This window comes from Cygnus atratus, chromosome 2 (assembly GCF_013377495.2).
Source record: "Cygnus atratus isolate AKBS03 ecotype Queensland, Australia chromosome 2, CAtr_DNAZoo_HiC_assembly, whole genome shotgun sequence".
NCBI classification, from domain to species: domain Eukaryota; kingdom Metazoa; phylum Chordata; class Aves; order Anseriformes; family Anatidae; genus Cygnus; species Cygnus atratus.
The window spans coordinates 42,715,312-42,741,314 of record NC_066363.1 but is presented as its reverse complement, the minus strand read 5'-3'; the positions used below and the strand labels follow the sequence as shown (position 1 = coordinate 42,741,314).

The following is a 26,003-nucleotide window of genomic DNA, read 5'->3' as shown; positions in this document are numbered from 1 at the left end:
CAAAGAAGCCGTTTAAGAAAGTGTCTGGGGAACTAATTAGAAAGGAGTTTCCTCTGTAGAGGACCTGGCTTTAAACTCAATAAGCAATTTTAAAAGGACTTGCTTGAGACAGAACACTGCTCAGATGCAGTCAAGACTGTTTTCTGAGGTGCAGTAAGATTTTGCAGACATGGAGGTGGGTATGTCTCGGGTCCTCACCACGGCAGGGCATCGGCCAGTGCTGGCACACTCCGGTTACAGTGACTTGCTCGGCACGACTCATCAAACCCTGCTGTTTCACTACAGCAGACATGGAAGGCATTCAAAAACATGCAAATAGGAGAACAGTTTCCTCCAAGCTAAGTGAGATTTTGCAAAACACTCACACGTTTGCCAAGATGCATATAACACCCGCTGGCCAATGCAACAGGTGCCAGGAAAATACTTCACTTTATAGCATCACATGCTCCCACTGAGTGCCATTGCTTCTTTATGTTACCTAAACATCCACAAAACTTCACCTGTAAGTTAAAAGAGGCAGCTCCATATATATTTCTGAATATACACACACACTTTTATTTTAAAAAAAGGTTCATCTACAACCTCACAACATTTTTAATTGGTTATGTTTGTAGAGTAGCATTATAGCTCATGAGCCTGCAGATCAAACACCCTTCCATTTGACATGGTAAGGTGTGAACTTAGAACACTGAAGCGTTATCTGAACAACCTTACGGCTTCTTATTGCCAATTCTTTTCATTTTGTTTTGATCATCCCTGTTGGTGTTTTTCCTAAAGACTTGGCTCCTAGTTTCATGTGATTACATAATGATACCGATTTTTAACTTAAAAGGAAAAAAAAATCTCAAGCTCACAGTTTCACTCACAGGAGTGAAATAAAAGTTTTTTTTTAAAAAAAAAACCTCCAAACATTTACCGGTTGTAAGCAACCAGCTTCATTATGTTTAAACGTACCTTAAGACTTCCAAAAATATTTAGGATGGCAATTTTTTTCTTTAACTATTTTGAAATGTTTCAGAACAAACAAAAATCAATTAGATGTTTAAGGAAGAACATTTTTCAAGCCTTCATAGTAACAAACAAATGACTAATGGAGGGAGAGCTCTGCATTACTTCCATAGGGCACTGATGCTATACTACTATGTGCTACCTCAGCAGCAGGACTGATCTGGGGACTTGATACCACCAAAGGCTCTGTCCTTCTGACGCAGGAGATTTGGGTTTATCAGTTGGTTTGCTAATCAGAAGTGGCACTACTCAGTGTAGTTCATACTTGCTGTTCAAGAGACCTAGAACTGCTACAGCTCAGTAATGAGACGGAGCAGAGCCATACGTAAAACTTGCTGTGTGACAACCCATACTCAGCATCTACACTGGCTTCACAAATGCCTCAGTGTCAGAAAACCCACCAAATTAAGATATTGCATATTGCTACACTTTTAATAACTTCTGAACTCTTATTCCACTTATTATGTAAAACTTTGTAATGGATCAAAAAAAGAGAAAGAAAAAAATGCAAAAAAATGATATTGCACAAAAAATCACCACATCTGCTGTCTATCCTGGTATTGAAAATAGGATTGATTTATTTTTACACAAGTCTAGAGTTTCAAAATTAAATAAGTCTGTTTTACAAATTATTTACTTTCTACAAGATCCATTTCCCCTTGAAGCATGCTGTGCATGCCCTCCTAGTGTGAACAGTTTACAGTCTGTGATCAGGCACAGACCTACTTGGCTGGATTTTTTTCTCTCTCAAAATGGCAATTTTGAGAATCATAAATAACACAGCACAGTTATTGCAATTTTAGCTTATTCCCAATAAATAAAATTTATTAACTGAATAGCTTTCTGTGCAGCTTAGCTCTTTCTTCACTAGCTTATGATTTTACATTGACTTGCTTCATGTTCCTAGTCACAACCAAATTCTGCCATCTCAAGTACAAAAGGAATAACATAAATTAATAAATATGAAGTGAAAATGCATAAATTAATGTGATCACATTATAAGCTTTAATCTTCATAGGTTATGTGCAAAAAATTACCTCCCAAAATTTAAAGTTACAAAGGTATATTGCCTAACATACGCTTCAAGGTATCTCGTTATATGCTACACAGTTTTGTTTATCAGACCACCGGACCAGAAACCTCTTCCTCATTAAGCTCCAATTGATTAGGATACTTAGGGATGCAGGTAAACTTAAGAAGATGAATAGCTCCACTGACTTAAAATACAAGGCTGGACAAGGCTTTTTGGAAGTTACAAAGCAGCACTTTATGATGTCATTCCAATTATCTCCAATACTTACAGTAAGTTTGCAGTCATCCCGTTTTTGTTACACAAACCCACAATTTATAAAATAGGTCACAGTAGATTTTTAACTCGCGGTCTAAAAATAGCAGGGAAACTGGAGAAATAAAATTATGCAATATATGGTGGGTCAACACAGATGACCTCACGGCATGTTTTGACCATAAAATCACTTAATGAATGTGTATCTACTTCCTTAGTTTATGTATTTAAAATAATAATAATAAAAAAAAAGTGAATAGATCATTGCTAAAAATTCTTGATGAGAAAAAATGTCATAATGAAATATTAAAATTATAAGTAGAGTCTCTATAGTTCTCCTCATCATGTTAGGCACATTTCTCTCCTAAGACAAACACTTACTATTCAACAAATCAAGTCACGCTTGGTTTGAAAAAAATATACATAAAATGAAGAATATGCAGTTGAAGTGTTTGTCTCCTACACATTACTGTGATTCATAGTTTTTATTTATTAAAAAAAAAAATTCCCACAGGTGGGATTTCTGACTTTCAGTCATTCTTACAGGCTCATCTTCTAAGGTCCTAGCAAAATGCTCAAAATAATATGAGCTCCTGATTAAACCAGGAAGTAAATCTGTATGCATGCAATTAAAGTGTCTGCAAGGGCAGATGCAGATGACAGTAATTCATACTCTAAGAAATGGGCTTGTGTATTTGGCAGATTAACTGTTCTGTATTCCATTGCTATGAGGTATGGAAACTGTACTGTGAAACAACCATTACTCATTCCCTCTGCTCTGAGCACGTAGGTCTATCAAAGGCAAGCCAGTCTGGAGAGGGCGGGGGGTGAGCACTGGAAAGAGAAGAGTCTACGTGTTTAAGATTAACGCTTCCCTTGAATGGCTTCTTTTATTTAATTTCCCCTACTTTTTAAATTAGCAAATGCAGTAGACCCAGAAGGGAAACGTGCAAAGGAGAGAGGGAGAGGGGAAAAAGCAAAAGCAGCCAAAACTCTCCAACTCGTTCATTAGGGTTTTTGTGTTTGAACATCTGAATGAATCATGTGTCTGTTTTTCATTATTCTCCATATGTGATTGTTGCCTGCTTTGTTCAGTGATTTCTGTCCATTTTGTCATGACTGTGCTTATTTGGTTTTATATATTGTTCTATTACACAGAGATTGTTTTTTCTACTATGCCTCACTTAGCATTTATGCCACCAACAAAGAGTAATCTTAAAATGAGAGGTTACGTCAAAAGGTTTCCCTAGTGAACTCCCTTGAAGCATATATGATTTCTTTAGACCCGACTCCTTAATTCATACCATGCAAAAATCCTCAGATGACACTATTCACTATAGCACGCCAGGAATGTTGCAGGTATCATTTTAAAAATGTGAGGAATACTGGAGAATGACTTAAAGTCCAATTTTTCAGAGTGTGTTCTTCATTTGTTGAAGGGGAAGCCTAACGCTTTTTGCTAACCAGCAGCCTGTTTTAACAGATCTGCACATTGATACATGTGGTACTTGAAATCATTACATCATTATATTCACTAGTTTACATTTTCAGATCTACTCTATACCTTGGACAAAACACAAATGAGGTTGAAATAGATTTTGAAATCTCTAATCACATAATTTCTTCTATCTTCTACTTAAATGTAATCCACCCTACTGCACTGTGTAAACATCACAGAATGATGTGTTCATTTAACAGGATAGCTCATACTTTAAGAGAGATGAGTGATAGCCAAAAGACTGGAAAGGAGCCAACAAAATGCCTGTTGATTATTTGTTTGCTTTAAAGGTCTGGATGCAGGCACTAGTGAATTAGAGACACTCAATATAGTTTCAACTTCTGGAAAAATCCTAGAACAAATAGTACATAAATCTATTCACAGAGCCTCACAGGCATCAGGTGATGAGTACCCCATATCATGATAAGCAAGTTTAAATAATATCATATCGTACCTCCATCTAAACATAGGGAATTAGTCTCATGGATAGGGAAGTACCATATATTTTAATTAAACCTTGATTGTCTCTCATAACATGAACAGACGGGAGAAATACGACCTGTCTAGAAGTCCTGTGACACAGGTGCCAAACTGATTGGCACATCCAATTTTAAAAGTTTTCAACGGCTCACTGTTAAACTACCTGGTATACTGAGAAGGTTTCCTCAAAAGTCTCTCTCAGGTCTGTTATTACTCAGTCTTTTCCAAATTATCTTGTCCAGTGGATTAGAGAAATCATTTATTAACTGTGAAGAGGATACTAAAGAGGTAAGTGCTGCAAGCACTCTGGAGACTTAAGATTTGAGAATAATCTTAGCAAATTAAGGAGTAGCCAGGAAAAAAATACGATAAAATTCAATACAGACAAATGAAAAGTACTAGCCTTAGGAGGGAATAATCAACAGCACAAAGCAGAGCACACAATAAGGAATGCCTGGCTGGCAGCAGCACGGAAGAAAACAATAACGGAACCATGGGGCTTCTAAGAATCTCTTTGCATAAATCAACATTGTTGTTCTCACACAACACCCTCAAAAATCTATCTATACTTTAAATATAAGTAGCTATTTATATGTATAAATAAACAGGAGAGCCACGCAATCACAGAGAAGACAAATTAAAATAACTTCTCCACACTATTTAAAATGGTCGGATTCAGGCTGTCTGACATTCTGTGTCAGGCTCTAAGGACTTCAGATTAGAGTGAACTAATTAGAGAGACCGATGAAGTGCAATATAATCAGAAACTTGAAACAGATTGCCTCTAAGGAAGGAGAGAAAGGACCGGTGTTCAGCCTAAAGAAAAGCTGGGACAGATGCATAGCAGTCTTCAAATATATGTGTTTGCTGTAAAGAGGAAAGGATGAACCGCTCTGCATATTCACTGGGGATAAGAAAAGAAGCGATAGGCTTAAACTGCACAAAGGGAGATGTGGGTTAGACATTAGGAAACACTTTATTATAGCAAGGACAGTAAGCACTATTGCAGATTGCCTGAGGAGCTGGTGGAATCTCCACTGCTGGAAGCCTTTGAGCACAGGTGACACAAACATCCGTCAGCGGTGGCTTAGGTAGTGCTGATCCTGCCTGAGGCAGAGGAACAGACCAGATGACCTCTTCAGGGCCCTTCCAGTTCTGATGCCTGTCAGACTTTTTCTTTTTTCTTTTTTCTTTTTTCCCCAGCAATCTTGCTAGAGGAAGGAAATCATACCCAAGAAGCAAAACATCTATTCTTTTTATGCCACATAGCATACTGTTAATAAATCCAATTATGTTTATGATCTTATAATGGCACCACTTATGTCATAAAGATCCATCTTTGAAAATACAAATAAATATATCTCTCTGCCCTAGAGTGTAAAAACACAGCATGAAACCAAACTTTTACAAAATTCCAACTCACTGTTACATAGCCCCTACTACAATAATATCAAAACAGACTACAACATAAAGAATACCAAACCAAGATGTTTGTCTTTCTCAAATTTTTACCATTCATGCTCTTTACAATGTTTTCACTTCACATTTCTGTATTTTGCAAGTACATCCATGTCTTTTCTTATTTCCACTGGCAAAGGGAATAGAAAGAAGTCTATATCACACGACAACATGTTTGTGGGAGTGGTTACCAGTCTATGAGCCTGCTTCCACCAGATTCACTGATTCACTCCCCCAGCTTTTAGCCACCCAGCTGAAGCATCTATAGTGACAGCAGAGTGGTCTCAGACAACCAAGATCAGCAGAGACAAATACATTTCGCTTTTCTACAGACTTCATTTATTTATTCAACACATTTACAGCCCAATTCAAATTCAACTCCATACGCTTGGTTTGTGTTGCCATTTCAGATGGACAAATTTAAGATAAAAGCTGAAAAAATGGTGGAGTCGACCCATGAGAGAACACCTCAGTCTTGGTGTATGGTGGGAACGGGGAAATACAACATTTCTGTTGCCAAAGAAATGTCTTAGCTGGAGTGTGGGACAATGAAGAGTGACCCAGGCTTACTCCAACCTACCTGATCATGGACTACTTTTTTTTTTTTTAACCCCTGACATCAGCAAATCAAGCCCCTGCAGCTCCCTTAATCCTAAGCCCCAATTTCTTCCTACGCCAGGGTCTCAACCCAAACCACCGCTATCCCAAAGCCAATCCTATCTAACCATACTCCTGCTCATTGTAGCACTCTTCTTCCTTGTCAAACCAGCTCAGGGCCCTTTTGATCCACTCAGCCCTTTTGTAGCTCTGTCACTTTGCAAATCCTCCTCTCTCTACAGGTCCCCAGACAGCGCCCTGCCTCCAAAACTCAAGCCTCCCAGTGGCAGGTACATCCATCTCCTCCTAGCTATGAAACTGCCGCTCTCACCTCTGTGGGCCCCCACCCCAGGCCTTCTGCACTTGGCCAAACCCATCCTTCCACATGGGTATTCTTCTGTAAAACAAGCTAAACAAAAAAACAAAACAAAACAAAACAAAAAAATCTGGTTCCCAGTGTGATTTTCAAAGAAATACGGTCAGAGTGATGTTATCAAAAAAAAACAACAAAAAGCAAACAAACAAACAAAAAAAACAAGTCTAACCAAAGCGAATGCATGGTAGTGCCACTTCTGGTGATGGCTCGTGAACTATTAGGCTGATGGAGATTTCCAAGACTTGAACTGCAATCTTACAACCTACTTTTTTTTTGAGTAGCTAATGAATGCTGCTGCTGGCATGCAAGAGATAAAGGCACACACTTCTCCAAACATCAATAACATCTTTGGCACAGCTGACAGGATTTTGAACTTTCTCAAAATTTGCCCACATATCTTTCTCTCCTGTTTCTCTTCAAACCCTATCTTGCCACCAGTGAGATATTTCTGCATGCAGTGCTTTTAGTAACTCATACAGAAATGCTGTCCAGAATGCACTTCTTATGAGAAGAATCCACTTCAGTAGATCCTATTACTCCAAAAGGATTCTGAATATCACTAGTATAAAGTGACAGACATTTTAAAGCAGAGGTTCCCACTATACACTTGACTGCTCTTCAGACTGTTAAATGAATAACCTAATATAATTCTACACATTAGCCAACATTTATCTATGCAGATTTAGCCATACATAGACACACATAAAAATATGAAATGTGCAATATTTCACTAAAAAATGTATGAATGTAAAACTGGAAGAGGAATCACTTAACTATATCTCGTATCATACCTTGGTATTGCAACAACTGGATCTATTTGTGTCTTAAAGAATATTTTCTTCTTCTGACAGTGTAGGTCAAGACTTCACAGAACCAGAAAAAAAAAAAACAGGTTTTGCTTGGGAAAATTTTTGTTTTTATATAGGAAATCAATTTGCATCAATGATGATATCATTCAAATCAGACGGTACTATGTGGTTAGAAGGTAATTTACTTTTCTGCCGAAGCAATTTGATACTTGTTCTGATTTGTGATTTTCATTTTGTTTGTTAATGAAAAAAATTAATGAGCAATGTTACTGGAAACAAGACTCAAAGCTTTGGCATTATTAAATATGTTTGCAATATACCGTACATTATGTTGATTGCACAGTTGGAGCCAAGGCCTTGGCAGTCAAGCCACCAGTCAATCATTCAAACAGACAATGAACTCATAGGGCAGACTTTTACACATACCTTTGCACTGATTTGTGTTTTTGTCAAGAATTGCCTTTGTGGATACAATTTTCCCGTACCTAGAAAGAAAACAAAGAACAGAAATACATGTTATTGCATTTTAATAACATGCATAATTATTTTTGCACATATCCACGAAAGAGATCTAGTGCTCTTGAAGAATGTTTCCCTGATACTTCTGGAGAGGTTCCTTCTTCCACTGTAGTTCAACAAACACCTTTAGAGTTCATCTGAAAAGCACCGCTCCTTTGCCATACATAGCCTGTCTACTTCTGGTCGCTGCACTGTACTGCCAGTATAAATGCCAAATACAGGGGAAATTTTAGGTCATCAGCACTACTAAAGATGCTTCTTTGGTTAAGTTAATTAGGCTTGCTTAAAAATATATTTTCATTTTTAGCTGACAAACAAGATTAATTTTAATAGAGATGGACCAGATCCAGGATTAACAACGAGGAGGTATGGTCATTTATTTACATGCATGCACACACACACACAGACACAACTGTGCATTCATACATTCACACACACACCCTAAACAGATAGATTTAGATCTAGATTTAGATTTAGCTTCTGTTTTAGATAGACTGAAGCTTTTGAGGTTTATATGCATCTCCTAGCTCTTTTCCAAGATGAGTGCTAATTCTTATTTTAGTATGTGACACCTCTCATAAGACAGCACTGCACTGCACCTTGATAGACCTGGCATGATTAAGAGGGAACTTGGGCAGCTACAATTTGTTGCATTAAGCAATTAGACCATAAAACAGCTATTTGTCTTTACCTTGCAGAGGTTTAAACTACACATGCCAATTTAATGGTCAGTGTCACTAAGAGCTGGTGAAAGATCATAGAAGAGAGCCATTTACAGATGAATATAACACTTCAGGAGAATGAGAAAATTAATTTTATTCCTCAAGTCACTGGTATGTCTTGGTCTCTCTTGGGTGGGAGGAAGGGAAGAAAAGCCTTCTCCCCCTCACCTGCCTCACTGGCTCCCTAGACAGAGAGGATTTTGTGCTCTGCAAGCAGACCCAATGCAACACACCCCCCACCATGACGGGGACATGGGCAGGTAGCTGTGGGGTCTGTTTTGCCACAGCTGGCTCTACTCCAAGAGGAGTGGATACCTAAAGCAGGTTTAATGTTAACGATGAGATCACATGCTTTTCTAAGCTCAGGTGTTTTCAGAATTGGGGCCTTCATATTCACTTATGTTCCACTTAGTTTTATAATTCTTCACGGTAATACCTGGAGTTGACTTTGGCCTCAAAGATGTTAGAGCACATATCTCAAACAGGCACGGCCAAATTCTCTGCCAGTGTGATTTATGGTTGCTCAGTGGGCAGCTTACCCAGCAGGAAGTTTGGCCCGTGCAGTGCATCTTCGTTTATTTGATTTATTTAGATTTAAAATCAAATACATGAAAAGCATGCAAAAACATGCCTATCTCGTACGGCAAAGGGCCTCTGACAGATATATGGAGAAAGAATCCAACAAAAATCAGCAGCTAACCCACAACAACCTCAAATAAAACACAACCCCTACCTAAACTTCCGCCAACAAAAACTAACACCCAGCCTCCATTTCAGTTCAGCCACTCCTAATGAATTGGTATGTTGTTTCATCCAAGTCATGTGAGAGCTCAGAGTTAACATTTCTTGCCAGCAAAGACAGACATTTGTGGTTCCACTGCTTTTATTACAGATTTCCCAGAGTTATTTGCCGCGTACTGTGATCCTGCACACACTTCGTTACACTGGAGATTTCAGTCTGAGAAGCAATTCTGTTCGGTCCAGAAGCTTCCTCCGGCACATACAGCTAGATGCACACCGACGTGTTTGCAAAACCAGGCATCTGAGCAGCGAGAGGTGCCACAATAACAAACACCGTTATAGGCAATTAGCCATATGCAGCTGATTTCATCTGCCGCTATAAACCTCGAGCTGTGCCACAATAAAGTCATTGGAATTAATTTGGACACTGTTTTCCTAAATATTTCAAGTAAGTATTTTACAGTAATCAGAACATTAGTTCTGATGAAGAATGTTAGCTTGTATTTTGCATTAAGTCAGGAACGTATTTTGTTCCTACAAATGTAGTCGTGTTTCTTCCTTGCACACATGGAGAGTGGTATCAAGTTATGTTGTCCCTCCAAAGCTGATGTCTCTTCATTTGCGTGAGCCTTAAGTGTGCTTTCATTCACATGGAAGCAGCAAACAAGTATTCTTCCATGAGAATGCTCACAGAAATAACAATAAACCACACCACGAGCGACAGCTCCTTTTCTTATATTTAAATAGAAACTACTATAAAATCTAACAGCCTGCACAAACGATATCATTAATGTAAAAAATACTAGGTATGGTTTGCATGTCATGGGAGAATATGAGCACTATCTAATTTCCTCCTGAATTATGGTGCATGAAGGTATTCTTTCAAAGATCTTGAGTCAAAAAAAAAAAAAATCTGGTCAGTAAAAGATAATTGTGGAACTGAGTTCATCTCAATGCCTTATTATCAACCTTTAAACATAACGATTGTATCATTAAGGATAACCTACTGCATCACAGTATCCAAGGTAAGAGAAGTTATGAATCTGTGAGACTGCTACCTCAAAAATGTGTCTACTGCACATCTGAACCAAAATTTTTATTCAGAAGATTCCCAGACAGATGTGTTGTTTTTCATTACATTCTTCCCCATTATTTAAATGTGCAGTAACCTCAAATAAAATTATTTTCATCCTGTTTTTAAAAATCCTTTTAATTCCCTGTATTGAATGATGTTTTTAATGTTTTCTGCATGTAATAATTTTCATTTAAAACCATGTGGTCAGAGACTTGAAAGAGCTTCCATGTCAGAGGCAAACGCATACACTAGGACTTCAGCTCATTAAAGATGGACCCATGCAGTGAAACTATGACTAGGTATTTTCACTGTTCCTCATAATATATAAGGACTGACAAGACAATTACAAGATGGACAGTTTAAATTCTGGAGAAGAAGATACTCGTCCAGAAGAGGAAAAGTTACCTTTGGAACTCATGGCCACAGGAAGTGCTGGTGCCCCACAAACTGCATCTCTACAGAAAGCTATTAGACGACTTCTAGGCTGTTAGATCTGTCACCAAATTAAACACAAAGGCATATCTGTGGCCCTGGAAGCCACCTAACATTAAAAGCTGGGAGAGGGTGACAGGGAAGTATCATGACATCCAGTCCCCATTTTAACATCAGGCACCTCCCCTTACAACGGCTTAAATAAATTCCTGGTCTGACCCAGCCCAGCCACTCTTATATTCCACAAGAACTGTAACTTGGAGGGGAAAAATAGCTTCTCATGAACATAAAGATTTTTACCACTTCTTGTATATACCAGTTCAGGGCAAAACCATTCAAGTTTCTGATATCCACTGTTAAAATTACAAATGTCACTTAAAAACACTTCACCTACAAATGACAGTAACACCCTGGGTGGCGGCAATAAGGGGAAACCACACTGTGCTGTGGTCCACAGAGAGAAAAAACTCCCTGGGCAGCATCAAAACCCATCCCACTGCACCCCACATTTTCCAACTACTCAGCAGGCTCTAGGAAGATGCAAGCAATGCAGAATAAACCCTGAACATGCATCAGGGCTGCAGTACAAATAGATCGCTTCAAGAGCCTTGCAGGCAGGTGGTCAATCAGCACTTACACTGCAGACAAGGCTCAACCGTTCGTTCTTGGGAAGTTATTTGATAACTGCTGTTAAAATGGAGAGAGTTCCTAGAGGCAGCACTTGAGCTGTAAGCGATACCACTTGCAAGATGCGGGAACCTTTCCTATCGCCTGCACTGATTCCAAACTGATGGGAGAAGTATTTCTATGTTGTCCTTCAAGCCAGCTTTCAGGCTGGCCATGGCTGATCCTGTAACACGAAATAGCCGTTGGACCAGACAAGCCATGTCCATCACCCAACTCGGTACCACAGCTATGCCACCCTTCGTGTCCATCCAACCAGGGTGGCAGGCACACAGACACCTACCTATCACCACTTTTCCCCCATTCTGGTTATTACTCATGTGTTTTAAATAAACGTGAAACTTGTGATTTCAACCCAAGTAACCTCTTCACAGTTTTTCCTTGCTTGGTTAAGCCAAGGGAGATGCCATGCAATTTCCAAGTTGAGAGCTTACTAATTATATCCTTGACATTAGGGTTCACCCAAAGCCCCACGTGTTACTCAAAGCACAATTCACCCAGCTGAAAACAGCCGGAATTTCTATGCATTTAGGTAATATATGTTTTTATCTCAGGAACTTTTGTACTGGGATGAATTTGACCAGCAGTAATTGGATTTAGATAAGCAACTCTGAGACTCTTTCATTCTTGTGAATGAATATATAAATAGCGTAACTGGGTTTATTTTGTTTAAAAGCGGACTCTATTAGGAAAATCATGGATTTCTGTAAAAAAAAGAAAAAGCCCACATTATGAAAGCCTAAAATACAGCAGGAATTGCTACTATGTTTCTCAGAGAGATGTTATTCCTATAATGCACTCCCACATGCACCGAAGACATCCAAATCCATACAGAAGGGAAATTCACTCAGAAAAAGTTCTGATTTGCATGATCATTTTGGGGGCATTTTATCTACTGCATGACATTTTCAATACTTCTATTTTTTTTTCTCCTAAATACAACATGTAGAATTCTATCCATTAACAAAGACTTGGCCGGTTTGTTGTTTTTCTGTACATTACTTTTATATTTTTTTGTAAAGGAAAAGTTAAAACCAAACTCTCTTTTTATTCACAGAGATATGAAACAACTAAATTCATACCATTCAGAGCAGCTTCTATTTCACTGACCAGCACATGGCTTGGGGAATAAACAGGGGACAGTGGTTGCAGAGAACCTACAGTGTAGTGGATTAATAAAGACTGTACTTCTGTCCAAGAAAATACAAGTTTAACTCTCGTCTTCACTTATTTCAGTCTGGCTATCAAGTTTATAAAAATCATTCCTTTGCTGACTGTAATACAAGTCACTACAGCAATTTAGAATAACAACTTGTCTAAGAGTTTCAAAAAGACCAGAAAAAAAGGGGTGTCTCAAATTGTTTGGTTGTAGGTCTAAAATAGCAGCGAACTTTCAGAAGGGCTCCCAAGTCCTTTGTACCAAATTCTAGAAGGCTCAGAGTTGCTCAGCAATTTCTGAAACCTAGACCATGTATTTTTGTTCAGAGTAAGATGCCATCCAGTTTTAAGCAGAAAATAATGAATATTATAGCATCTATGAGGAGTGAATTTCCTGGAGAATGAAAGCTGATTAACCACTGAAAGAATGCATGTAAATTTGGGAATATTTTCTGGTACAGATATTTACTACTAAGAAAGAATATAGTGATTTGATTCATAAATAGATCTATAGTTCACCATCACACTATGCTGACCAAAAATGTATTTTTCAGAAGAAAAAAAAAAAAACAAAAAAACTATGTACACATGCCTATGAATGCTGTTATTACTTCAGACAAATAAAAGCCAAGACCATACCATTCTCTTGCATAACAGCTCTGTGTTAGGAGGAAAGAACCTAACAGGTTGTTTCAGAGTATGGATTGAGTCATTTACTCTACAATACATTTACAGATCATATTCAGAAATCCTGCTTTTAAGGAGAAGATTGAAGCACTATTTAGCTCCAGTCACAGGGCTCTTGTACCACTCTGGAGCAGCTATGATCCTTTGGTGCTAGAACACCGAAAACTTGGTTGTAACAGTGAAGGTTGCTTCTTGTACAATTTTGACAACTTAGAGTGTAAAATACTGCAAATAAACCTCTTTAAATGTGTGTGGAAATACCAAAACTAAAACTATCCTTCTGCTGTTAAAATGCTGGCTTTTCTTTCCAGTGTCTCTAGAACTAAAGCACAGGAAGACGTCTTGCCTTATCTTTACTAGATACAGATGTCTTACATTCAAGTTAGAAAAATATTTACAAGACAATACAGATATTTACTAAGAAGCAGAGAGTCGTATTTCCTAATCAAACTAATCTGCCTTCGTATTCTTAAGCATTATTAAGAATATTAAGCACATTCTTAAGCACATTCACCTCAAAAAATGTCTCATACAAAAGTGTACAGACTCTGGATACTTACTGTAATTGTTTTCAATACTTGAGAAATTAAGCTAGCTTAAACAGAAGCCAAAGTAAAGGGAATTTAAACATTTACAAAATTTCTGGAAATATAAAGAACTTGGACTCTCAGACCTGTAAGAAGTATATCACTTAGGTAATTCAAAGGTAATGTTTCCTGTAGCCTTGTTCCCTTCCTTGCCAAAGTATAAAAAGATTTTTGTCTGCATGTAAATGGAAATTAAGTGGCTTGATCCAACACTTGCAGAAATCAAAGGCAGTTTTTTCATTGCCTTCAGTAGGTACAAGCTCAAATCCTATTCACAGTGCTTATAATAAGGCTACAGATTTGTCACGCTCTTGATACCCAGTACAGAATAAAATGCCACTTACTGAAGTGGCACTCCCCATAAAAGCCTGACATTTTACAGCATTTTGTTGTGTTTCGTTTTTTTTTTTTTTTTTTTTTTTTCACAGTTTATTTCATGCAAGACACTTGGCTCTTACATGCAGTTTTAATTCTAAATACTGTTTATTTTGAATTAGGGCTATCTATTTTGTTCATATTACATCTGTATGTTTGAATATTGAAGCTACTTAAGACTATTTAAAAATGATTACATTATTGTATATTATATTTACATTAAAGTTCTGACATTTATATTTTTGCTTTGATAAAAAGCTATGTTTTTCCCTCACAGTTCTGCCATGACAAATAACCAGTGTTAATAATTAATTAGCAAAATATTTTACAGTTGCTAAATTAAGTATGGAAAACAAAATTCATGCACAAATTAATAACTGTGATTTCATGCAGAACACTTCAGCCCTTCTTCTGGGCCGTCATTAAATCTTCAACTACTAATTATTGCATATTTGCAAGAATTCAGATGTCTTAAAAAAAATAAAATGCAACTGTTGTTTGCAGACACTCAGCAGTGCTACTAATTTTTCTGTATAATGATAGGATGCATTATTTGGAAGACAGCTTAGGGATCTGAAACCCGTCACAGACAAGATAAACCTGTTGCCTGTCACAAATGATAATGCCAGGCAAACTAATTTTCAAAGAACTGCAGGGAAAAAAAAAAAAGAAAAAAAAAAGCTATCTTTTCTATTCTTAAGACATCCCACATTGGCATTTGAAGGAAAAAAAAAAAAAACAAACAAACCACAGATCTTCAAACTGGAAGATTCTCCTTTATCCAATGATTTAATTATGAATTATGTCAGATATTGTAAAAATACAACTCTCCAACATGTAATTCTTGTGTAGAATTTATTTACTTTGTATGTTCTTGCATGCTGGGATGTCTTGTATCCGATTTCTCATTCACAGTGTTGCTTACTTATGGAGGATTCATTGTGAAATTACAGTTGGTATGAACCAGCATGCCAGCATACCATGATATTAATCTCTAAAGTATTCAATCATTTAACAATAGCCCCATTATTCAAGGGAACTCTGAGCATTCAGTTTGTGCAGATTTTCTGACACTTCACTAAAACGATTTGCTCTTAAAAGAATTATATGACTGCAACGTATTGTAAATACATATATATATATATATATCAATCAGATGTTACCTCTCTAACAATAGCCAAGAAAAGAAAAGGAATTAAAAAGAAAAGCAAGAACTCCAGCTACCACCAGGGACTATGAACTCAAACTGATAATTTAAAGCTAAAGCATTTTGTAGAGTTCACACAAAGGCCATTTGAATCAAATGTGTGAGTGAGACTTTTTGAGTTCACAGAGCTCCCATTTCATTATTTACAAATTATAAAATATCAGGTACTTGAGATGTCTTTGGAAACAACTTTGTTCTGAAAAGCATCATTCCTTAGGATTTTTACATTGCAAAATATGTATTTTAGGAACTAATCATAAATTGCTTCTTTTTCTTAAATATTATTTATTTTAATCATTTTATTTTCAGAGCTGGAATGTCACAGTTATGTTTATTTTCCAGAGGCCGAACTTCGACACAAGTGATGCACAGGAACACATTTTTCTCTGCCTGAAATTTTCAGGGAGAAGCAATAGGAGCATGATTTTGGAATTTTAAAATCACAAGGACAGAAGCATACACTGTTCACCCAGGACTGGGACAGAATACCTCTGGTTTTGAATTTCTTTGAATTTTATTTAACTTCACCAAGTGTAAGGAGCCCAGATGAACTTAAAGAGGAAAATTTATCAAGGTTAAATCATGTTTGTAGGCTGAAATTAATTTTTTTCTGTGTTGTTGTTGCTGTTGTTTTGGAAGGGTGTTGGAAGTCCTCCCTACAGCCCTGATACAGAAAACAACCTGATACAGAAAACAACCTTACACATAACAGTAAGTGCACATTGCCAGTTAGTGCTTTGCTCTCCTCAGGGCAAGGCCTAAAACAGCTACGGTAATTAATTATAACAGCACAAATGTGTTCTTGCTGGTAACTCACCATAATGTCCAGGCCAGAGTCCCAAAGCAAGTATTCTCCGAAAACCTTCTCGAGTCATCGCTTTGTCAAAAATAAAATTTAAACTAGATGAAACTGCCCAGCATGGCATACAGATATATAATTTATGAATCATGTTATTTTTCATGTTTTCAAAATGCTTTAAAAAAAAAAGCCGCAAGTAAATGCAGAATCAAATGAAGTCACCTGTTACAAAAATGCATTTACAGGTTTAAAAATTTAATTTAGTTTAAATTAAAAATTTAATTTAAAAATTAAAAATTAAATTAAAAATTTAATCTAATTTAAGATTAGAGATCTTATCTATTATATAAATACTTCTTCATCCTTTATTGCCCAAAGAAAGATGAACATAATTCAATGTATTAGCCTCACTATACCAGCCTGGTAAATATCTTTGAAGGAAGGGCTTATTAAAAACTGCACTTTGGATATCTCTTGGTTTCTAGTCATGCGGTGCCATCTTCCAGTGGGCTACCCCAATTTGCACCAACAGAGCAGCTGCCTCATTATTTTCTGTCTTTGAATGTTGAAATTACACTTCAAGATAACATCAAGGGGCAGGGAATAGGGAATAATTAGCACATCTGTAGCTCTCTGCTCATCAGTCATTGGAGAACCAACGAGCCTAAGATGAACAAAATCTTACAGTCAACTCACTCACTCAGGCTTTGTGCCAAATTCTCTTATTGGACGCCTTTGCCACAAGTCTCCTACAGGAGAAAAGCCAATGGTGGCAATTGCTGTGCTCTGCCGTGGTTCAGTTCATAACCACAAACAGCCACTATGGCCCAGAAAGAGGTTAGATAAGCCATGGGATTCATTCAATAAAGATGCTCATTATATACCCAGTATCTTCAGTCTTCAAAAGGGCACTTGGTAGTTCCTGCCTGGATGGAGATCTATAAAAAAGATGTGCTCTGTAACCCATTTTTCTGAAATATACACGGGAAAATCTAGAGGAAGGAGCAAAAATTTAAATATTTTATGAATCTGAAAAATACAGTGAGTACATTCTGAAATTTTACCAGTAGCACTGGATTTGGAAGCAAATTAGCTTCAGTCAAGTTTGGGAGCCTTTAGATGCCTTCAGTTAAACTAATTAAAAAAGATATGATCCTCAATCCATATAAAGATGCACATGAAGAACCAAGGCCTCATCTGATTATTGAGCATACTTTGGGAGAACGAGAACTATGATTCACTGAGATAAACCCACAATTCCTGTAACTGGCTAAGGAGTACAGTGATGACAATTCCTGTTGCTCACTAACACACCAAGAAGTTAAGAAATTAACTTTTGGTATTAAAAAATAAAGAAGAAATAAATACATTTGAAATATTCTTCTATTTTGTTTATATATTGTGAGCCTTTGTGATAGACTCAGATGTATTTTCAAACTTCTCTTTACAGCCACAAAGGAAAGAAACCTATATTTTTTTAAAATAGAAAGCTGAGATTCCCATCTTATCACACGCCTCAGGATCTAAGGGTTTAAGAAACAAATATTGTGAACCTTGCAATAAACTTCTGAGGGTTGGCAACACCAAGGGCAACATCTTCATCAAATATTAGTGAACATCCTCAGCTAGGGAAAAAACACTACTTGGCAGTTGCATGTTTTGGATCCCAGAAAACAACCTTGCAAAAGAAAAAAAAATAAAATAAAATAAAATGATAACAATGAACAAATCCACCCTGCATTCTATTCCCAGCTTTATAAAAAGAGCTGCTGGATTTAAAGATTTATGAAAACCCCAATGCTGACACCACTCACTTTACTACTGCTATCACACAGATAAATGACAAGTATATCCCGTACGGATAAATAATATTTCAGCAGCCAAAATATAATCTGCCAAATGTGCTGGGTTTAAAAAAGAGTACCACAAAATTTACAATGATCAACTGTATTGGCAAGTAGATTGCTTTTAGTACAGGCCATGAGAAACAATGAAAACACAAAAACAATGGAAGAGGGACATCTAGTCTATCTCAAAGGATTATATTAAATGGGCTTACATAAGGCTGGTGGCCAGTCACTAGTGGGGTTCCCCAGGGCTCCATTTTAGGGCTAGCAGGTTGAGGGAAGGGATCGTCCTGCTCTGATTTGCACTGGTGCAGCTTCACCTCAACTGCCGTGTGCAGTTTTGGGCATCATAAAACTGTTAGAGAGTGTCCAAAGGAGGGCTACGAAGATGGTGAGGTGTCTAGAGGGGAAGGCGTGTGAGGAGTGGCTGAAGTCACTTGGTTTGTTCAGCCCAGAGAGGAGGAGACCGAGGGGAGGCCTCACTCCATGGGAGTTTTCCCACCCTTTCCCGTTCTGCTATTTGCGAAGAAAGTTCTAAAAAGACCAACATCTTGAACAAGAAGCTAAAGCAAAATAAAAGGTCTAGTACAGCTATTCATTTACCAGATGCCTCTGCCCTTCGCTTTCTTTGAGCTTGCTCCAGAGACCACTGAGATCAAGAGAAAGACCTATGGGTTTCCCCTCTTCTGCAATTTCTGAGAGCCATTAAGCATTACTCTACATGTAACATTCCATTTTTTCAGACAATTTCTGAAGTTCAGGCTTAGGTTTCTTTTTGACTCCCACATTCGCAGGACAACTGCTCCTTTGTTCAAGCTTCCATGTTTATGGGAATGTTATCTTATCTCTGGTTTAGCCTTTAATATTGAGCACAGTCTCAAAAGAATCACCGTCTTGTCTGAGATTTAAAGATTTATGTCTGCTTACATTTTTAAGATACATACACATAAACATACAAACAAGTCTAAGTAAATTTACTCTTACTAGAGCTGTTCTTCAAATGATGATATTTAACACCATTTACAGTTTAGTCCCCGTATCTCCCCTGTGATATATTTATCTTTTTTCCAAAATCTATTATAAGAGTAAAACAAGAACATCCATAGGAAAACAAGCTTTCGTGAGCTTGGTTTAAAGTAAGCAAGGTGTAAGTAGCAAAAAATCAACAGAAAAGAAGAGGGTAAAGCAAACCATTAGGGTATAGCAGAGGACTTCCAAAACCACTGGGCCACCCGAAATTGAGACACTCAGTACCACAGCCCGGATCTGTGATTTCGAGAACACAAACCTGAAAGAGTGGTGAAAATCAAAAGAAAATGACCCCAGTCTGAATTCCCAAGCACACATGGATGCGGTGAGTAATACAAGGACCTGTCCACACCACAGACACAGCAGTCCTGCAGGAGAGCATGGAGCAACCTCAGCGAGCTTTAACCTAGGCTCAGGTTTTGCTGCTCGACTCTAAAACCCACAAGCATCTGCAATATATATGCTCCTTCAGGAAGTGAAATGGACAATAGCATTCATATCTTCATAAATCCTGCATAATTGTGCTCCATTTAAAAGTAGAGTGCTTTAGAAACGAATCACTGTTTGTCTAAACCCCAGGCAGCGTTCTCCCCAACCTCTCCTATGTCTCCTATCCCAGAGCTTCTCCAGATGGCCATTCTCTTTCCCACTTTCAAGATCAGCCTGTTTCAGACCTGATCAACTTTGACAGTGGGAAAAAAAAATCCACCTTGTACAGAAAGTCTTTCGTCACTTTTGAAGCCTTTGTATGTGTTAATCCCTGCTCTGTCAGTTTTCTCTCCCTTTCCTGCCCTCCCCTTCAGTGGAAATTTTCTACTCTTTACAAGCCTGGCTCTCTGCAGAAAATTGATTTCCCCTAGGATACAGCCATCCTACTGTTCTGTGTACGGTCATTAATGACCATCCTGTTCTCCACAGAGACAGACACGGTGGCACTCCTCCCCAGCTCCTAGCACAGAAAGTGCACAGTGGGAAAATCTGAACATCCTCTGAGCTTAGCCATGTTAAGAGTACATCAGCTCCAGAAAATACCATGCATAACCTCCAAATGAGCTACTAGGAGAATAAAATAACTTGTCAGCTTCCGTTACTCTTTATTTTACTGCACTAGATTTTTTATTTTAATTTCCCACAAATAACAACCATCATGTAGTTTTCTCTCCCCCAGAACCACACGTCAATGAACTGCAAACCAAGTCAGTGTGACTGCAGCTCACATTGGTTTTACTTGGGTTTTCTTTACAAGGAAGGAAAGCATTTCAGCATAGTCTTCCAAACCTGTCTGAAAATGTGAGAAAAGATCTGGGTGCTGCACCTTTTGCTGGTTTAGCTGCTTTACAAGCAGTGAACGTGCTGGCTTTGCCATCTCTGGGAGATCTGCAGTCCCACCTTTGACTGCAGTGAAGTCCCATCTTTGGAGTGACAGACAATTCTCCCCTTGGCTCCTGACTGACTGTTATGCCAATGGGTGAAATGCAAAAGTTTACTCACAAGGCAGCTTATGCCTTCTCTATAAGCACCTTGTGGCTAAACTGCCAGTTGACTCCCATGGGGTCCCTGTAAGAACTTGCCCTTGTCCCTGCTGGTAGAGAAAGGAGGACCAGAAGCAGCGAGGAAGACAACAGGCACCTGATCCTCATCCATTTCCAACCAAGGATTTTTTAGGTGATTAAACTAATCTTTCTTATCGAGTTGTGTTTCGGCAGAACTAGAGAAGAGGAAAAAGATGAACAAGGCCCAAAGATGGTGATATGGTTTTTGTTTCTTTGTTGTTGAGAATTCAGCTTCATTCCAGTGACTTTACTTCAAACAAATATGAGCAGTGTCTTAAAATCAAAAGGTAAATTAAAAACCAACAACAAACTCTTTTCAGTGACTGAACAACCACCACCCTTGCGGAGGTGAAAACAACAGCTATGAGCAATTCCTAAGCATTAGTTCTGAAATCAGGAGGGGGTCTTAGCTACCAAACTTCAAATTGGTCTGAAAAAAGTTAACACAGCTAAAGCCTGATGCAGCACTTCAGCAATACTTGGGGGGTGGGGGTGGGGGGGGGAGGTGGGAGGGTGTTAAACTGCCCGAGTCAAGAAATTCACATTTGAAGCTCACATTGTCCAGCTATGCTTTCTAAATTGTTCCAGGATTTCTTTACATAATTCTCGCTTATGCTGGCTGGTGCTAGCCAAGGAAATCCTCTGCAGACAAGCAGGATGATCCCCTCCACTGCAGGCTCCACAAAATCATGTGCTCTATGGAAATTTCCAAACACCTCAGCCCAACACGGGTGAGTTCAGGATAAAGTTTCAAGCCTGAACTCTATAATTTCCTGTCTTTTGCTAGTCTACACAACTCTTTAATGTTGCTAATATCATTTTTGTGGGTGTGATTGAATTACCCACCACTCCTGATGCCAGCATTAGTGGATCTCCATGTAACAGGAGAGCCCGCCTTGCTGCACATGCTGTTACTAAACACCATTACACAGAGCAGCTGCAGACCTGATAGCAGGACAGGAGGGCCACCTCATTAGGAGGTGATGGGCACTTCACTGATGGCACAGGGCCTGACCCTGAGCTCGCCTCGACAGCCCCACGGGACGGCCTCCTGCAGCAGCAGCCTTGGCCAAAATACAAGTGCCCAGCCCCGGGAATCTGCTGACAGCACTGGGACCCCGCTCGCAGGCTCAGCATCCCGAGCCCTGTGCGCTGCTGCCGTGACTTGGCACGCCGATGCGATAGAGATGTATTTGCTTGGCGACATTTCGACTCCAGGTGCAATGGAGGGCTGCTAAATTCTCTGCTGAGAGCCTGCCTTCCGTGCTGGTGACAGCTACTAATGAGTGGCGAGATCCTTAAAATCCCGTTCAGAAGTCTTTGCAGAGAGATTAAAATGCCAGGGGTGCGTTAGCCGTAGCTATCCTAGGACAGGAGATTTAACAGGAGTGTTCTCCTCAGCACACTTGCCCTGCTAACCAGTGGTTAGTAAACAAATGATGAGCTTGACTGCCATGCAGAAATATCCCTCTTTAGAGGGGGGTCACACTGAGGAAAGAAAATGGGGTGCGGGGAAAGAGGTAAAGGAGGAAAAAAAAAAATAACACAGGATGAGGAGTTCAAGGCTGTTCCATGTTGTTGGCTCCATTCTGATAAAAATGTAGTGGCAAACCCTCACACCCATAGATTTGCAATGTACTTTAGTCCCCCATCTTGCCACTGTGACCTGCCTCGTCCTCATGCCTCGCGTGCCGGCTGGTTTGGCTGCAGCCACCCTGCTCCAGCACCAGCAGGGACTGTGCTGCTCCCAGTCGCCTGGCGGCAGCCCCAGGTCCCCAGCACACCATGGGAACTGCACATCAGGAACAAGCGATCTGCTCTTCCAGCTAAGAGAAATCCTTGATTCTTTATATCGAAGTGCGGTAAGAACAACCAAACAAATGCAGGAACCTAACAGGAGCTAACAGCAGCAAATCCATGTTTCCACAAAGCCAGCTTTTTCTTACCACCCACTGAAAATAGAGATGAAACAACTACAGACCCTAGAAGTGCTGACAGTATTTAACAGCTGCATCGTTACAGTCTGTCTCCCACATCTGTAAGACCTGCAGTCACGTTAGTCCTATTCTTACTGTAGATAATGAGCAAAATCATGCCAGGAGTATATTGCCCTTCTTTCATTGAAATCCCCCTAATGACTACTTGGTCATACTCCATTTTGTCCCATTGCAGCCACCAGTTTTCCTTCCCATTTAGAAGCAATTGCTATGAGTCCATTTTATTCAGGGAGTCAGAAGATTGCCCCATGAATCCTTCAAGCTCCTTGAACTGGCTGTATGATTATATATGTGATAGGAATTCATTTGTCATGCAGTTCATACAGCACTTAATAAACTGTATACTAAAATGTTTGTGCTAAGTTATCATGGGGTAATTAAAAACATCATGGTGTTGATTTAAGTAAAGGGGAGGGGACAAGAAACATTAAAGATTTGTAGAGAAATTAAGTTCTAAAAAAATTAAACTAGGTATGGCTTAGATCCAAATTTCTAGCTTTTCAAAATGAAACTCCAAGGGTGCTGCAGTTTTCTCATTGGATGGGGCTTTGTTACGCAAAGCTGACAGACATCTGATTTACAACCAAAGGTAATCAAAACTTCAGAGGTGGAGAGAAAAGCTTTTGGTTCTGACACAGTTTTGGTACCAGGGTACCATGATCTCCACAGAGCACATACTCCTCATTACAGTCCTGCTCCAACACTATGCCATCCTGTGAGTATCAGTTGTTCTGCTCAGGAACATAGATATTACAGTGTTGCATTTCCTCCACTTAAAGATATACAAACAGATACAACTACATAAATTACACATAATACTAATCTGTATAAACTTGGAAGTGATTTCTAACCTCAAATAATTATTTTTAAAAACATTTAAATGACCCCGATGTCATCAGTAGTTCTTGATGAAATTATCCAAAGGCTGGAGAAAACTATCTCGTAATCACAGACTTAAGCAGTTCCATCTATTTTGATTATTAAAGAAAGAAGTCTGAAAAGTGACTTGATTATAGTGCGTAAGTACATCTGGGAAGAAAACTGGAGGAGAGGGAGAGAATCTAAAAGGTCTTTGATCTGATTACAGCAGGAACCAACAGGTGAAAATCTACCCCAGAAAGTTGATTTTGAAATTGGTGAGAAATTCTGAACAGGGAGCATGGCTAGCCACAGCAACAAACTGTTAACCTTAGAGGTAGGTTTGGTATTGTTTTCGTATCTTCAAATCCAGAGGGGTGCTTTTCTGAAAGATATTCTTAACATAAATAAATTGCTATATTCAGTCTGAGAGCAAATGAGGGATATTTAAGGACCTGAATCGACCAGAAAATAATGCTAGATCATCCCTTGGTCTCTTTTGGATCCTAAATTGTATGAATCCATGAATTATTTTATCCCTTTTAATTACTAGGTGCCTACTACAAAGAAGCTAAAAAGTTAATGTTCATTTTGAATCACTGAATTACAGAAAATAATTGAAGTTTCATAATTGGATTATAATCCCAGGAGTACATGGAAATGCTGAACTGAAAAGCTGAAGTAAGGAAAGCATGTCTGTTCCCCCCCTCCCTTTTTTCTTTTTTTTTCTTTTTGTGATCACCAGGCAGTAATAGCCATAAATGCTGCACTTATTACCTGTATGACACTGAAACAATAACATGGCTCTGATCTTGCAATAACTGCTCTTTGAACAGACTGCTGTGCTTCCACAAAGCTCATGTGACACTGGGTATCCGTTGGCAGAAAGCTTTTTTCTGAATAGAACCTAAATTACCTAAATTGTCACATGGCTGTTACCTTCTTTATTTGAGGTTGCCACCAGACTAGATGTTTTTCAAATAATCCAGGAGAGCCAGAAGCAGAATCCAGAGGTCTCCACTTTCCCTACAGCTCGTGACGGGGACACAGAAAATACATTGCCAAAGAGAAAACCTTTTCAGTGAGATCAACATCTTTTAAAAATTAAGCTGAAAACATTCCATCTTTCCGGTCTCCGTTTTATAACGAGGCAGACAGAAAACCTCTGACGCAGTTGCAAAAATTCTAAGAAATTCCTTCTCTAGTGAACATCTTTTGAAAAAAATCAAAGACTTTTTAGCTTTTAATATAAATCTAGCTGCAGTGCTTGTCACACAAATAATTCTGGGAAGTTACCAAATACTTGGAATGAAGAACATTGCATGCTACATAGCACAGAGCTCTTGTCGATGCTTGTTTGGAATGGTATGGGAAAGTCTAGCAGCTGAACACAATGACATTTTTGTTTTAGTGCTGATAATATTCAATAGCTTTGCCATCAAAGCTGGCCTGCCACTTCCGCTTGTATAGAAATTACAGCCACGTCCTAAGATTCTTGCCATTAGCTGGAAGCAGCGCCCAGGTTATTCCTGTTTAGGGAGGGAACAGGGGGGTTATTAAGCATTGCTGGTATTGTTTCCTTACAGCAAAGTTTTAGGACAATATATTTCTCAAACAGACAGGAACATCATCTGCATCGTACCTTCTAGAGAAAGGTTACAGAAACATTTCTGCTACACATATGTCAGAACATGAACAGTGCCTCCATCGTCCTCTAAAAGTTGGTGTTTCCTAAGGAGAATAAACAACATCCCACTTGGAGAGCTTCCTACTTCCTTCTCCATACTCCGTGCATTTATACAGCCATCGTTTCTGCCCTCCCACTGCTGCTATCAATTCTCTAAAGACAACAGCTTGGAAAGACCCACTGAAGTAGACACTGAAGAATTTAGGACAACTAATACCAAAAATGCAAACGAATCTAAAAGAGGGCAGGGTGAGCTTCAAAATAGAAGAGCCAAATACAACCAAAACTTTCCTTGCCACAATTCCCATAAAAGTCAAAACCACACAAAGGACAGCAGTGTGGTAAATAAAAAATTAATAAACAAAATTAATAAACAATTGACTGCCATGCAGAAATATCACTCTTTAGAGGGGGATCACCCTGGAGAAAGAAAATGGGGCAAAGGGGAGAGGTAAAGGGAGTGGAAAAAAATAGGATGAGGAGTTCAAGGCTCTTCCACATAGTTGGCTCCATATGCACCGAACTGTCCCAGCAA

The 26,003-nt window shown here is 38.7% G+C and overlaps 1 protein-coding gene across 17 annotated transcripts in view; it reads right to left on the bottom strand.

The window, feature by feature from the left end:
* The window catches only part of RBMS3 (RNA binding motif single stranded interacting protein 3), a 700,779-nt gene that overhangs the window by 312,743 nt on the left and 362,033 nt on the right, over positions 1–26,003 (bottom strand). For all 17 annotated transcript variants that reach the window (XM_035549747.2, XM_035549752.2, XM_035549750.2 and 14 more), the window contains one exon: positions 7,938–7,996. In XM_035549747.2, coding sequence (XP_035405640.1) covers positions 7,938–7,996 — 59 coding nt within the window. The remainder of the gene's footprint in view (positions 1–7,937; positions 7,997–26,003) is intronic.